Source organism: Chinchilla lanigera, unplaced genomic scaffold (genome assembly GCF_000276665.1).
Source record: "Chinchilla lanigera isolate Chin_1 unplaced genomic scaffold, ChiLan1.0 scaffold00008, whole genome shotgun sequence".
NCBI lineage: Eukaryota > Metazoa > Chordata > Mammalia > Rodentia > Chinchillidae > Chinchilla > Chinchilla lanigera.
Window position 1 is genome coordinate 15,212,219 of NW_004955409.1, and position 16,820 is coordinate 15,229,038.

Here is a 16,820-nt window from a genome sequence, read left to right on the forward strand (position 1 = left end):
TGAAGAACATAATCAAATGTATGGCTTAGTCCTTTGGAGTAGTTAGTAGTTTGTACATCTCTCAAACTATAGTGGTATCTCGGTTCACAAACACTTTTGGTTAGCAAACAAAAGTGTCTGGCAAAACTTTGTTTTGTTTGAAAACTCTGCATCCAGCGTCAAACACAACCACAGCCATCTTTCCCACAGGAACACAAATGTTTGTGGCCATCTTTTCCACAGCCATGGAAATAATTAAGTTCACGAATCGAAGCACCACTGTATTAATGAGATATCTTCCACAAAGCTATTCAATCATTTATTATCCTAATTTGTGTCTTCCTGAATTGGTGAAAAATATTACCCAACCTAGAAGTTGCAGCGGGGAATTCATGAAGGAAGATTACATGAAGTGAAGATTAAGTAGATATCGAAATTCAAAGTTTCCTTCCTCCTTCCTGTCCTCCTTCTCCACTTCCCTCCACCACTCCTTCCCTTTCTTCTTTCTTACCTTTTTTCCTTATGAATTATTTATATGTGAAATAAAAAAAAAGTTGTGCATACAGATACAGAAGAATGGTGGGTACCAAGGTTTAGGGAAGGGTGTAGTTGGATAGATGTTGGACAAAGGCTACAAAATTTCAATTCAATAGGAATAACTTCAGAGAGGTCTCCTCATGCATGCCAGGTGTTAATTAAATACTAGTAACTGCATACCGAAGTATTCCTAAATTGTTGTGAGGTCTTCTGGGGCCTAAGTAGAAAGAACTACTAAGATTAATTTACAGTAGTGATTATTGGTAGAAAGATGTAATTTTCTCTCAAAGGTTTACTTTTGAAAAATTGTATTGCTCTAGAGGAAAATGTGTGAGTAAAGTTATGTATTTTGTCTTAATACTTTACAGCAGAACTTTGGAAAAAATGTACATAGGTTGTGGGTTGTGCTGCCTTAACATCTAGATTGAATTTATATTTTAATATGTTGACATGGATATTTTCTTTTATATGTTGTTACTTTATGGAGTTATTGGTCCTCAGAACTTTGAACAAATTTAAAGAACTTCACCTTAGTGGCCAGATGTTAAGCTCCCTTATTTTTATGGAGACTGTCTTAGCATGACTAACTGTACTTAACTGTCATTTGAGATTAGTTGTGCTCTATTTACCTGTCCAAGACCATAAATTCAGTTATTGGTACTCAATATCTTTCAAAGCTTTAATTTTAAACATCGAATACATGAAGGAAAATATGTGGAATATGTTTTAGACTATTCCTCTAGATCAACAATTCTCACCCACACATAAATCACAGTCTTTTTGCATAGTAAAGTCCATATCCCCAAACTCTATCCTAATGCAACTTAGAATCACTGGTTCATATGATAAATACTGTAGTCTGACGTTGAATTTTTACTAAGAATATTCTATTTCAATATGCTAAAATCTGTTCCTATATATGTCATCTATGGAAAAAAAACACATTTTTTTCACCATAATTGCAAGGGGCCCAGTTGTTGGCAATATAGATCTATAGAACAAACACATGATGAAAATACCCCCAAATGCTTAATCTTTTAAAGCTGTGGTTTTAAAATCATGTATTTGTTTATAGAGAGAAACTTTCTGTAAGTACCTAATGTGTTTCCAACTGGATGTTTTAATTATGCTGCAAAATCACTAAATGATTAATAATTATATGAGAATGAGTTCAGTGAGTGGGACTATGTGGAGTATTTATTTAAGAAAATATTTTCCAGGTCAGCTAAATTCCAGTTAATACTGTGTTTTGTTACTATGAATAACAATGAAACAAAATACGTGAAGTTAGAATATTGTTCCATTCCACAAGGGAATAGATTTAGAAAAATTAATTCTGAGATAATCTTTAAGATAATAGATTTAAAATTTTTCCCATGTGTTCAGAAAATGTAATTCAATGCATGACTTTATTGTGGATAGCAATGAAATATTATATACTATATATAGTAAAGGGCTGAGTGGGAAATGATAGATTATGTAGAAGAAGGTGTTGCTGATGAAAAAGTGAAAGGGGAAAATGCTCAGACATGTTTTAAAAGTGGCGATCCTGACATAGGATAGAAAAAATAAAGATAGGTAGAGAAAAGACAAGGGGATGCATAACTAAAAATTATACTTATAAAAAGACTGCAACTTCCAGGACCCAGTGGAAGTTACCAAGACAAACCATACGGGCATTCTCTTGGTTAATTTAGGCTCCTTTCCTTGCAGACTTCTCACACTCAAAATTCCTCAAGAATACTGTAAGTCCATAAACTGCCTCAGTTAAGACAAGTAAAGAGCAGGAGCCTGATTGTAAGATAAAAGAACAGATTTTTAAAAATCAAATTATAATAAAATTATCCATCTTATTAAAATAACTGGGCTTAAACCTTTAAAATGGGGGCCAGTACCCTCCTGAGGGTTGGGTCACCTTTTCCTGGGGGCTTCCACCTCTTCAAAAGAAGCATAAATGTTCCTAGTTCCACGAAATGAAATCTCTCTTTCTTGAAGACTTCATCCGATTTCATCCGATTTCCTTCAGTGTGTACTTTTAAATGTCCACCGAATAAATAGTTTATGTGCCTTTACTGGCCAGTCCTGAAAATTCTTTTTCCAGAACATCAGTAGTGAACCGGGGTGGGTTTGGAATCCTTATCTCCCTTTCAGAAACTGCTTGAGAACTTGTCTGGTAGCAATGAGAGACGCCTAATTGAGGTCCGTGAGCTCGGAGTGCCACGTTACATAGAAACCTAGCAGGCAATTGAAATAAGCAAGTGTAACTCAGAGTTGGAGAGAGGGGACTTTCCCAAAGTGGCTTTTGTGCTGAGGCAAAACTATGAGTGTAAAGCAAGTTCTGAAATTAGAGAGGAGAACCGAGCCGCTCAGATTCAGGACAAAGGAAGGGAAAATAGAATCAGTCTGATAGTTAGACACAAAAGGTCAGGATAGATTGTACACAAGAAACACATCAAAGCGGTGGAACTGCGCTCCTTGGAACATGTCCTGCCTGCCAGTTATTAAGAAAAAAGTTCCCTTACTGATGGGAGAATTTAAGAGGAGGAAATAGATGTCGTTGCACGCAGAGCAGGGTCTGAGTTCAGGAGCCCATTTAAGAGGTCAACCCCGGAACAAAGACCCACTTCACATCCTTGGAGAGAGTACCCAAGATTGAGTGACAGCTGGACTAAAACCAGTTGTGGGCACAGTACAACTTTCTGTTCCGTGTACTCAGGAAGCTGTTACACCCGTCGCACCCTTCACTGACTTCACCTGGCTTCTTTTCATCCCTGAATTCTCAGGAACCACCAAGTGCACGATTTCTCTGATCCCTCTGGAACAGTTAGTCTCGCTTTGTTTTTTTCAGTATTTCCTCTCATATCACAAAGTCCCTTAGTTCTTATCTAGATGAAGCCATTACTTTCCACGTTTTCCTCCGTCACCTACATTCATATTTATCCTGTTGGCAGCAGTAGTAGGAATAGACATGCTATGAGTGCTCAGGCAACATTAGCTAGAAAGCAGCTGACGTATACTGTTTGCTTACTTTCTATTGTATCAGCGTAATCAGAGCTTCATGGGTCAATTTCGTGTTTTATTATCACAGCCATTCTGTGGAATCGGAATACTGAAGCTTTAAAATGTCATATATACAGTTAAGTGAAGAAATCACATTATAGTCCAGGCACTCTAACCTGAGACTACTTGTTGTTTTCTGAGTAAGAAAGAAACCCCTGACTTTCTAAACATGGTGTGAGCTATTAATCTCTTGATCCAAATTATGGGCATACTAGTTTTTTTAAGAATTCCCCTTTGTAGCTGGGCGTGGTGGCACATGTCTGTAATTCCAGCACTTGGAAGACTGAGGCAGGAGGATCGTTGTGAGTTTGAGGCCAGCCTGGGCTACAGAGTGAACTCAAGATCAGCCTGAATTGCATAGCAAGACCCTGTCTCAAAAAGACAAAAAAAAAAAAAAAAAGAAAAAAGAAAAAAGAAAAATTCCCTTTAAAAGTGTATCATATTCTTAATATTCCAAGAGTTCTGAATTTTTAAAGCAGTGTGACTTTAAGGTAGCTGGTATTGGCTCTTCACTCTTATTTAGTGAAGAACTTTGGGAATAATAAATGTCTTTGCACAGCTTTCTGCCTATTTTGACTTTACCAAAAGGAAATATGACATGTTAATCTGCATGAAGCCAATGTAGATTCTTTGTTACTAAAATTATGGATGATATTCCTTAATATTTCAAGCTGGACTTGAAGAGAGGGTTGAAGGAGAGGGGAGAAGAGGAAGAAAAAGGGGTTAAGAGGTTTTATATATGTGCACTAACTGCCCACAATGAAAGTATTACGTGGTAATGCAAGTAATATACATCTAGTAAACATGCACTAAAAGCAAGAAATATTAATAAAAGAAATAAAAACCCTAAATAATAAAAATAATATTTCAAGTATAATGGTCAAGGTAAATCTGCTCTTGAGGGCCGTGTAGGAAATCTGTGCCTTAACCTGGTAATCCTTCCCAAATTTCTAAGGAAGACAAGATAACTATTTTCTAGAAGGTTCTCAGACTTGTCAAATGTTTTCAGAAGGCTTGCTAAAAAAATGCCAGCGATCTTTTCCCAAGAAGGGAGGATTTGATCTGGGCTAGCACTCATGATACTGTCTTTCCAACATTCTCTGTTGAATCTGAGGCTGCAGAACCAGGGGCCACACTTGGGGAGCCGCTGCTCTGAACTGTGGAAGTCATCCTTGCAACTGCCAAAAGCTGGAATGAGTTGAATGCATTCTTAACCTAACATCTAATCATTCCCTTTAGAAATGAGTTCAGATCAACTCTTCCACTGTAAACGTCGTTGTCCCCAGTACACGTAGTGTTATTGTACTGGTTTATACTCAGCAACTTCCCAAGTAATATAAATAATTGATTTGACATTTATGAAATGTCTTTTCCTTGAGGTGCACACACCTTTCACATTTAAAGTTGTACTTCTATTGGGTTTAGGTAGCATTTAGATAGAGTTTGAGCCCTAGTTTGGCTTTGGCCTTTCTAAGAGTATATGAATCTTACATTTTGCTAGTCAACTGTAGAAGCACAAATTTTCATAAATCCCTCGATATATATGTTTGATAGCCCACTTACCCAAGGCCAGACACCACCACTAACATCAGCAACAATCCTTGTGTGTCATTTTCATGTAATATATACAAATTCCCTGCTGCTTTACTTATAGCACTGTCTTTGAATTTACCCTTCAAGCAATCCTAAAGAACTCTACCTGGACCAGGGTCCTTTGGTTCCTTCACACAGTTGTTACAATTAGCTCATGTTGGGGTATAGTTTGACTACTAGTCCTGTGAATTTGACTGTTATAGTCATGTAAATATGTGGTTTAAAATGATGCTTGTTTTATGTCTCTTTTATGCAGGTGCAACAGATAATTTCCACTCAGATCTCTCAGCCAAGAGTAGGGCTTTTTGTTGTTGTTTATTTGAAGGGTTGAATTATTTTGAATTTGCGGATACTGTGAATATGAAATTAGCATTTTCTTCTCAGCCTTTGCTCTGTAAAGCTGATTTCTGGCTCAACTCGCAATTGTATAGGTTGTAAAAACATGCCTATAATACCACCATCAGTTTGAATTTGTGTTATTTGTCATAATACTTGCATTAAAAGAGAAAAACTGTATGTATTTCTAACTGGTTTGAAGAACAAGGGGGAACATACTGTTTAAAAAGGAAATGTTCCATTTTGAATATTAAATTTATTTCATTTAGTTTCTTTACACACTATCTTGGCAACTCTGTGGTCTGCAGTGATGGAAAAATACTTTAGAAAAATCTTTCCTTGTGTAACAAGCCAGACTTTACTTGAAAGCCGGAAAGAAGCAGGGAGAATGCCAGGACAATTCTGATGCAAATATGCACAGCCCATTTATTTATTTTCTTAAATGTTATCTCATAATTACTGGCCCTAAAAATTAGTAAAACCACAAAAGAAATTTCCAAGAAGAAAAAATCGATAATGTAAAGTGATATGGAGTGTGAATGACATAAAAATATAGAAGACTTAGAAAATAGCTCCGTGTTAATTGGCTAAGAGGTCTTTGCTACTTGTGAGCCTTCCATGCCGTCAGAGTTGCCAAGTAAACACATGTGGAGGGTGTTCCAGTGAGTGACGATCCTCTGGACGGTGGAGACAACTGGGGTTTCACCTTCCTGTCAGGAGATATGCCACAAATAGTCTGAGGGATTATGGATGTGAAGAGAAGTGTTTCAAGTGTGAGTGTTGATACAGGAAAATAGAAACTCCCAACCTGAATGATATCTCAGATAAGTTCATGTTCTCCAAAATCGAGAAAATGAATTTTAGGAACAATAGAGCTTATGAGCAGAATATATTCATTGAGGGAAAGAAAGCTTCTGTCTGAGAGAGAGAGAGAGAGAGAGAGAGAGAGAGAGACAGGGGTCCCAAGTCGGTTGTCCAAGACTCTGTCTTTTTTAGGGACCTTTAGGGAGCATAATCATGAGGTGAGGTGGGTGCGGGGTAGGGGAAAATGGGAAATCACAAGGTGGACATGAGGTGGACATGAGGTCAGTCAATAAGAACTGTTCAGGTAAAATTGATTAAATTGGGATCAAATGGGGAAGCGAGTCATGTAGCAATTGGGCATGCATACAGAACAGGGGCTTTTCCTCTAAGAGGTTGGGTCAGTGACTCTTCAAGGTGCTTGCTACCTACTTAGAATCCCTGATGTCCATCCCTGGGGAGGTATGTGGGTGCATTTTTTTAGCCTTTTGTCTTGAGGTCTGGCCTCCGAGCAAGTATGTCTCCACTTGCAAGATATCTTATCTTTCATATTGGCTCCTTCAAGGGCCTGGCCCTGGCTCACTACCTATAACATTTCTATCTAACTCAGCTGCTTAAAACAGTGACCTAACTATTGTGACCTAACCCAAGTTCCACACTTGGATGTGGCATACAGAAGACAAGATATTGAAATTTCAAAACAAGTGCATAATTGAAAGAAAATAGAAGTTCAATGTACAGTGACACGGTGGGCAGATAGAATCACTTTGGAAAGGAAAAAAGACAGCTCTTCAGAGAATAAGAAACAAAACAGTAATGGGAGATTTTGATTTGAGTTTGTCTCATTATTTTTACTCCATTTCAGCTTCCAGTACTACATAATCTATTTCATAAATATTAAAGATGTACTTTTTTAAAAAAGAATGTCAAAGAACTAACTACAGTTAGTTCAGGTCTTCGCAATCTGCAGTTCATTTTATAGCTGTTTCCAATCTTAAATCTTTAGTAACTAATAACACATTATGTATTTTACCCTGATCACATTGTAGTAGTCACATGGTATTTTTAAATTTGATAGAAATCTGAAGTTGAAATGCTTACTAAATTTGAACATCATTGTATGAGAAAGTACTGTTGATCAGAACTCTCTTATTGAAAAAGCTTGGGCTATGACATCAGGCCAAGTCAGATACCATTTACAAGTTAGCCTCATTGTGAGAATCTTTCTTTCTGCTTATGGCACTTATGTGGATGCTTTAGTAATTTATGTATGATGTATGCTTTCTCAAAATCAAGGTGAATTAGTAGGAATTACACAATAATTATGGTGATATAATAGTACTATTATTTTAATCCACTTCCTTCCTCTTCTCAACAAAGGGCTTACTCCAAAACCCACAATTTGTGTCCACTTAAAATATTCTATTTCATTTTTAAAACTCCGGTACAGACTGATAGTAGTTTTATTGAATAAGGGCATTGAAAAGACCATTAAAATTCAGCTGCACTTTGCTTAAACAGTTTTAATGATTAACTGCAGTAATTAGCTTTGAGTAAATTCACAACACAAATAGCGCCGGGATACTTTATAATTAAATAGGACCTCAACTTCCTTTCAGCATCTGATTCCGCATTCAAATGATCAAGAATGCTGGATGAAAACACATGTAGGAGAAGAGTTGTTTAGTGTTGTTCTTGCATTGTTAAAGAGTTTGCATTCAAGCGCAGATTTGCAACTGAAGTGTTGGATACGGGAATGAATATAAGAATACCTAGTCGTATACAAGGAAAAAAAGGGTCTCTCAATTTTTTAGATGCTTTAACACTTTTATAGTTTTTATACTAACACCATGCTTTTCCTTGTCATTTTTTAAAGTTTATTTTAAAAATAAAAGAACAAAACTCTATTACCAAACAGACATCCATTTACAAAATAGCAAAAGAACAATACAAGCAATACTTGATTACAGACACAGAGGTAGGAAATTAGAAATGATTGTTGTATTACATATTGATATCTTCAAACTGGTTTCTCAGGAAAACAAATAGAGACACGCAAGATTGGTTCAATAATTAATCATTAACTGTTCCTTCCAGTAATGCAATAGAAGTCAGTAGTACAACTATGTTAGCTATCCTGTATATACATACACATATAATTTCCACTGCTTTCTTTTCTCTGTTCCATCACCCCAGTTACTCTTTACTTTTGAGCAGTTTCCTTTCATTTCACAATGTCTATCATACCTCCTAATTTTTATTCACTCTTTCAGGTTCTTACACTAGTGAGATAATATGTTGCTTACACATGCAGGTCTGATTTATTTCACTTATGAGTGTGGTCTCTAGTTGTGACCATTTACCTATAAAAGCCTTAAGTTTATCTTTTTTTATAGCTGAATAATATTCCATTATATGAAAGTACCATAATTTTTTTATCCAATCCTCAGTGGATGGACATTTGGGTTGCTTCTACAATTTAGCAATTACAAATTGTGGAGGTATGAACATGTGTGCACATATATCGCTGTGATATGATGCTTTCAGATCTGGGAAAATACCCAGAAGGGGAGTAGCTGGGTTGAATGGGACCTCTCAACCTAGCTGCTGAGGAATCTCCAAACTGATTTCCACAGTGCTTTCACCAGACTGCATTCCCACCAGCAGTGGAGAAGAGTTCCTATTTCTCCACAACCTAGCCAGCATTTGTTATAAAATTGACTTTATGGTGAAATTTGTTTTGCTTCTCGTCCAGTTCAGTTTTAGATCAGAATCCTGAAAGGAATTAAGTTCATGAACTAAGGTACCACTTAGACTATGAACTCTTCAAGAATTGAGATGGGGACCTTACTTGTTTATATCTGTGCTTCAAATGTACAGGAGCTAGTACATTTCATTCCTTCTTAATACTATTTATATATTTCAAAATGTTCATTACCAAGATAAGAACAAATTGATAAGTAAACTTGTTTAAGTAAAAAAACATTTTTGCTTGTAAGCTGAGAAGGAAAGAGCATGCTTCCTTTAGGGCAGAGGGAATATTAAATATTTCTGAAATGTTATGCGTTTTGTAACTTCATTTTGTCCTTAGATACCTCTTAACATAAAAATTCAAGATCTTTCTCCTGCCTTTGGCCTCTTTAATTATAATTTTATTTCTACTGGACAGTTTCATATTCTGGATAATTTTGTGATGTTTATATTAGAAAGGTATAAAATATCAAGGATGGAATCTAATTTTCAATTCTTTTCAATGATTCTCCTCTATTGATTGATTCCCTTAGATCACTGATTTCCAGATCTTACTCACTGATATTCTAGACCTGACAAATAAAAGATTTTGTAGTGAATACAATGACCACCTCTAGGAGTTTGGCAATAAATATCAACATATTCAGTGTCTGAAAATTCTTCACCAAAGCAAATATGCAATCAAACCTCACACTTCATTTGTGCTTTGTTTTAGTATAACCTTTATTAACTTTTTCTGAAACAGTTTTTAGATACTGTACATGTGCTGAGGTGACATTTATCTTCCTTCCTCCAACTTTTGTCAGAAAGGATCAGCAGAGCTCTGCGGTGTGTAAGGAAGCACTGTGACTTGCAATCCAGTCTCCTTTACACCAGGAATTGTTTGACAGCTAATATCCCTGACACATTATGTGATAAATATATAATTGGCAGAAGCACTGAAATGAGATTTCTTCTGTTCTGCACAAAAATCGTCTTTCTCACACATAACCCTATATTGATACCATTTGTTCATGGAGTATCATTTTGTGTCTACACCAACACATTGAATCCTGGAAGATTTCAAATCTGTTCTCTTTTTCTGTCTTTTTTCCCTCCATGTGTATTGGAACACCGGATTATAAAAAAAACTCAAAGGTAACACTGGACATAGCAGACTGAATGGAAACAATTCACATCTGTAAAGTTGAACCTCAGAAATGTAGATGTTAATTAAATTAATGAAATTATCAAGTGCAAAACCTAGCATGGAAATGTGTTTAGGATCTGGTGACAGTGGAGTAATGTGCTGCTTCAAGAAGTTCACAGCCCCCTTAAGGAGATAGGCACTTAATTATATTTGAGCAGATTATGTATAGATAACTTACTACCTCTCAAGTTGATTTCCTCATGCAATCAGTTTTTAGCTGTTTATTCCACTGACATCTGGTGGGACTGGGGACTACTTTCTTGCTCTTACAAATATTTGTATTCTTTTTAGCAGACGATAAATGAATAGAACATCATTATTAATTTGTCTGATTACATTATATTAATGATTTCTAGATCCATTCCTCTCAGCAACAATTTGTAAGGTTTTCATTTCCAGAATTCTATTGATTATAAGATGTGCTACGTCTGTGGAGTCCTTTCACTTATCTATCACCCTGGCGTAGTAATCACTGGGTTATTCTGTGTCTCATCATTCTCCTGAAACAGATTTTTCACAAAAGTGCAAAACTTGACACGAGGTATTTCTTGTTTCCAAAGATTTCTTTTCTCATTAAAGTGGGAAACACTGTTGTCACTTTTTTGTTCTGTCTAAAAATTTTGTTTTTGAACTGTACATATTGCAGACTTTACTGTGCATTTTACAAAGGAAGTCATGTATTTTATGACCTAAAGTCTACAGCTTCAGTCAAGATACAGTCTCACTCTCCCCCTCATGGAAGCCACAAACTTTGATTCTCCGAGTTCAGCTCTGTCTTTCAAGCCTAAGCTTAAGAGGCCATATTTAGCTCTACATAGTGGATGCCTAGCTTCGAACAGTCAGTACTCATGGGCACAGGTCCCCTTTTTTCTCCAATGAAGCGTCAGCAGCAAACCCTACCCATAAGTTTGCAGTGAGTGGCCTCTGCTTTACTCATGAGCTTCTTTTCATTCCCAGAGCATTTGGTGTATCTCAAAGTTAGGACACTTCAGTAAAAGCAGATTTAGAATGGTCTCACAAGTAACCTGTCAAAATGTAGGTGGCCCTATTCTCTATTCCATTCTCACACTGTTCAAACAGGGAGACGATGGTTGTACTGGCATGGTTTCAAACTGATTGTGTAGGACAGAGGTTTAGCTTCATTCTAGTCTTTCACAGGCACTGCCATACTCAACAAGTACTTTTGAGATTCATCCATCACAATTTATGATACATTAAGCCAAATCTAATGTTCTCTCAGGCTAATCTTAGGGGATTTTCAGTATTCAGGCTAAGCAATTGCATTTGGGGAAAGGGATTTCTCTTTTCTTTTTTCAAAGAATGTCTTTAGTTCTAGAGTCTCTTTAAGTCTATTGGATCCCTGTTATACTGCAGTTCTAATCGCAGATTGATTTTGAGTTTGAACCCTTAACTGGTAGCAGGAAATAACTTTAAATTAACACTGCATGAACTACTATAAATTGTTCACTAAAAAAAAATGTTTAATTATAAATGAAGGAACCTACTTCCAGGCTGATTAACTATATTATGCACTATATTTTCAGACCTCAAACACAATTGTTAATAAGCTATTTCTCACAATGGGTGTCTGAGGGAGCCTAATACTATCACCTCACAGTTTTATAAATGACTTACTTGACCCATAAAAATTTGATTGGCCATTTTTGACCACATAGAAAGGAAAAATAGAATTAAATTACAAATTCTCATGTACCCATGCCTAATTTACATAGCTATGCTTTTACTTTTATGAGCAACTGAAGTAAGAAAACCACATACAAACTATTATTTTCTTTGGAATGTTTCTGTTTTGAATACATAATTATTTTGTTTCAGGGACATTATAAACAGACATAGAGAGATAGCTCTCCAGTCAGATGATCCAATTTGTGTGGTCTGATATTTTACAACTTTGTTGCAATTAACAAACAGATGATACTCTCTTTTTCATTTTAGAATCACGCCTTTGAAAAACCCAGCATGACTGACTATTACAGTGATACTGGCAAAAATCATAGAATTTTTTGATACAACAATGAACAAATTTTTCTTGCAATAAAATCATTTTTAGTTCATTCTTTAAAGCACATTTGTTTCCATTGCTTTTTACCTAATTCTGTAAGTAACTAGCATATTCAATCTTGATTAAAGGTTTACAGTCTTTAACTTTTTTACTTTGGGTTTTGCAAGTTATTTTTCATGAGTAAGAGTCTGTAACATATAAAGTGGATGTTGATTTCACTTTTTTTTAATCAGCAGTTTTTGAATTGTTTAACAGTTTAAATCTGACTTGGCTGATGAGGTTGCAATTTTTTTCAATGCCAGTATCACTGTAATAGTGAGTGTGGAGATCATAGAACTACAAAAAGTAGCCACATAGTAAGTAAATATTAATCACTCAAGTTTTCAGGTGTTAGTGTTTGAATATTGCAAACATACAACATTATAATGAAAATTATGCTGAATATCCCAATATGTACCATCATACAAATAACATTGAATTATTCATAAATTAATACGTATCATGTAAAAGTTTTTCAAAGTGTGGTGCAAAAGTTCATTTCTCTTTCAGGATAAGGAAGATTCTCAGAAAAGAAATTCTTTCTTGTTGTTTTTTTTTGGTTTTTTTTTTGCTGGTACCTGGAACTGAACTTATGACCTTGTGCTTGCCAGGCAGGCGCTGTGCCACTGAGCTAAATCCCCAGCCCCTCAGAAAAGAAATTCTTACTAAATAGGTGGTATGGTACTAACAAAAGTAAACATTCTTATCATACTATTTTCTTACATTTACTTAGAAAAGAAAAGGACATTCTGTGTTGCTAGAATTCATTTTATGGGAAAGAACTGCAATTACTTTTGAATCTTTTGTGTACAATATTATTTATCAAATATAGTAGGCAAATATAGACATTTTAATCCTGTTTCCCTCTCTGGAGATATATTGTAAAATTACACGTTAGTGCCTGTGAAAATATAAATAAGTGACTTCTGGTACTAGTATATCACAATTTGTCCTAGTTTTGCCCTGTAGTAGACTTCTTATAATGATATCATTCAGAATAGTACAATTTAGAAGCTTCATTTTACAATGCACAGTGTAACAATAGTGTTAAAGTGTGATGTATTCATTTTCTGATATTTTCATTATGACTGAAGGTTAGTACATTTTTTAAAAGAAATTTGGCTGTTCCTTTTTGTGACTCAGATTTCCTCCAGCATATAAAATATTTTATAACTATGTAGTGTGTAGCTGTCTTGTATGTGAGTGTCATAAATATTTGGTGAATAAATTGGGCTACAGTCTATGTGTATCCACATTGCAATATATGAAGGCATTGGCTATGTCTATTTTTTTCATCTTATCTAATCAGTAGCTAATCTAGTGCCTACTCCTGAAGAGGACATCCAGGCATATGTCTTAGATTATAAGAAAGATAGAAACATTTATTTGTTATCTCTCCTTACTAGAATACAAAGAAGAAATCAGTTGAAAGTAGTTGAGGGTAAAGAGTGATTTTTTTAGGATTTGAGAATGTATTCATTTTGTACATTTTATAGACAGCTCTTCCATGTTTTTCCTTAGCCTTTCTGGAGCAAGGAAAATCTGGTTAAATTCAGGTGAGGTTATTCAGCATGCACTTAGAAGGCCTCTGGTGTTTGCAGGTCACTAAATTCACATCCTTTCTGACAGTATCATTATGCATGTAGGTTTAATGATAAAAGTGAACCGGTCAGTGCTTTATTGTGGTAATTGTGTTTCACTGCATCTACTACCTGTTGATCACTTAGGGATAGCAACATTAAGGGAAATGCAGAGGATGTTGGAAACAAATGCATATATAAGACGCTCAGTAATAAAAGGAAGCAGACTGTATTCCATTCTGAGCCCCCATTGTCCTTGAAAGTTCAGGCCCTTACGAAGCCTGTGGATCTCCCAGAAGCTTCTGGTGATCCCTACTGCTGATCTCAGTTGTCAGCGCAGCACTGACCTTAGACCCAGAATGCACTGCTTTAAAGATTCAAATATGGCAGGTGTTCTAAGCCATCAGCCATTTGCCCACCAGATTCTTCTGGCCCTCTGCATACGAGAGCCAGCAAACAGTTTTAACTGGAAATATCTATGTATGGTGCAATAAGGAGTTCACAGCAAACTATTTTTTGGTTGTTTTTCGTTTTTCTTCCGATACCAGGAGTTGAACTCATGACCTTGCGCCTGCCAGGTAGGCACTTTGCCACTGAGCTAAATCCCCAGCCCCTGACAGCAAACATCTTTAAAACATTTTTAAAACATTTTTGTTCTTCAGTTCAGCTTATTTCTAAATCTGAAAATGCCTCACGGATATGTACCAAATTAATTCTTCCTCAACTATTTGCGGACAGCAGAGAGATACAACCTTTAGGATTTTTTTTTTTTTTAACTGTAACATTTGTGCAATATTTGAGTTGTTTGGGAAATTGTGAAATGTTTAAAGAATGGCAGAGGGACAATACTAAACTAAATGGTCCATATTATTGCTTTTAACTTTAAAACCCTATGAGCATCTATAAACAGAGTCTGTCATTTGTTCAAAATAAATGTTGACAATGGTTAAGTACAGTACAGTATATAGACTTAAAGCATTATTTTTTATATCACTGGAAAATATTTCTCCATTTATGAAAACACTGTGGCTACAGTCTTTCAGTGATTTAGGATTTTAGATTACTTCTGGATTACATAAATAAAGCTTATTGGTATGCACGCTGTTTAGAAATAGCAAAGAAGCTGATGCACACTTTTTTTGTTTCATATTATTTTCATCCACTGAGAGATAATTATCCAGAATGAATGAATCCCTAAAGTTATCAAAGTAATACTAACTCTTTGTGGAATTTTTATGTTTTAGCATTAAAAAAAGGACGGTTTTGGATCACCCCAGATCCTTACCACAAGGACGACAACATCCAGATCGGGCGTGAGGTGAAAATATCTTGCCAAGTAGAAGCTGTCCCTTCTGAGGAGTTAACATTTAGTTGGTTTAAAAATGGGCGTCCATTAAGAAGTTCTGAGCGGATGGTTATCACACAAACTGATCCCGATATCTCCCCTGGAACGACAAACTTGGATATCATTGATTTAAAATTCACGGATTTTGGGACATATACATGTGTAGCCTCTCTGAAGGGAGGAGGAATTTCTGACATCAGTATTGATGTTAACATTTCCAGCAGCACAGGTAAGAATCATATTTATGATATAGAAGATGTTCACATTTAGTATAATTTCTTAACATCTGGCAAAAAATAGTATTTAGTCAAGGAAAGAACATTCTTATGTTATTAATTTCCCAAATCCTATCATTCTGAATGGTCAGGAAATATCAGCTTATGAGGTATTGTTGCTTCTATTTTGGTTCAGATCTATATGAGATTTTATAGACATTATGCAAATAAAATTAATAGCACTGACAGAGACAAGTATCTATCTATGGGCTTCTAGGATTAAATAATGTGACCTAAAACTTTATAGAGAGCTTTAAATTATATTAATAAACAGCAAATGCTTAAAGAATTGAGACAATTTTAAGCAGAGGTGATTCCATTCTAAAAAAAATCCTGAGAGATAATTTAAGAGTATTTAAATGAGTTATAAAAACAATATCTTTTCCTGTCAAAAACCAGTGATGCAGGTGTTCAAGTTGTAATCACAATGAACTTTTTGGAGAATCCCATGGTGAAATATCTTCACCGTGAAAATAATTAAATACAAAAATAGGATTGACTGAAATTCCTTTTTTAAAAAATGACAATGAAATCATGTTATCAATGTTGTCTCAACTAAGTTTGCCTGTGTAGATATAGAAAACTATGAGGTTTGCTATGGGAAATTGCATGAGATTAACTCTGCGTGTTTTAAAGTCCTGGAATTCTGTGAAGTACAATCACTGTGAATGCACAGAATTCCAAGGTAGCTGTATTTGCTTTTCCACGTGTTACCAGAGTGAATTTTAATTGAAGATTTTATATGGTGCTGGCTGGATAATATGCACCGAAAGCATATACTGCAATTGTAGGAGAGATATTCTTTTTGAGCGAATGTTTAACAGTTGGCTTTTCTTTCCTATTCAGGAAGCATGTGAGTCTCATGTACTGATATTCACCCTTGACTTTGTGCCTTCTTGTGGCTCGGAATTGCAGTGCACACTGGATTGATTTTATTTCTTAAGGAACTTAGGTTTATCCTTCAGACTGACAGAATGTGCTTACCTTTCGATATTCTGCTTCCTCAAAGCTATTCAATTTGTATCTGTTGTAATTAATGTGAAAGGAAGTTAGGGTGATACAAAGTGGATATATTTGGACATTAATCTTTTTTTCTAGGTTACAAAAACAGCCTACTTTAAAAAAATCTAACTGATGTTTATATATTGTTGGCAGTATTAGCAAGTGGATTCCGTGAGGATGTAACTGTTGATATGCCAAATCAGCTGTCATTCATTTTTGTGTTCATCCAATGTGGTAAATGATGCTCTACTTGCTTTCACTTTAGAGACTTCCTATAAGAATAAGAACAACTTAGTAAGATCCAGGGTCA

General features: G+C 35.5%; 1 protein-coding gene across 3 annotated transcripts in view; it reads left to right on the forward strand.

The window, feature by feature from the left end:
* Window positions 1-16,820, forward strand: part of Mdga2 (MAM domain containing glycosylphosphatidylinositol anchor 2) — a 765,137-nt gene that overhangs the window by 527,967 nt on the left and 220,350 nt on the right. For all 3 annotated transcript variants that reach the window (XM_005376849.2, XM_013510341.1, XM_013510342.1), the window contains one exon: window positions 15,133-15,462. In XM_005376849.2, the coding sequence (XP_005376906.1) occupies window positions 15,133-15,462 (330 nt within the window). The remainder of the gene's footprint in view (window positions 1-15,132; window positions 15,463-16,820) is intronic.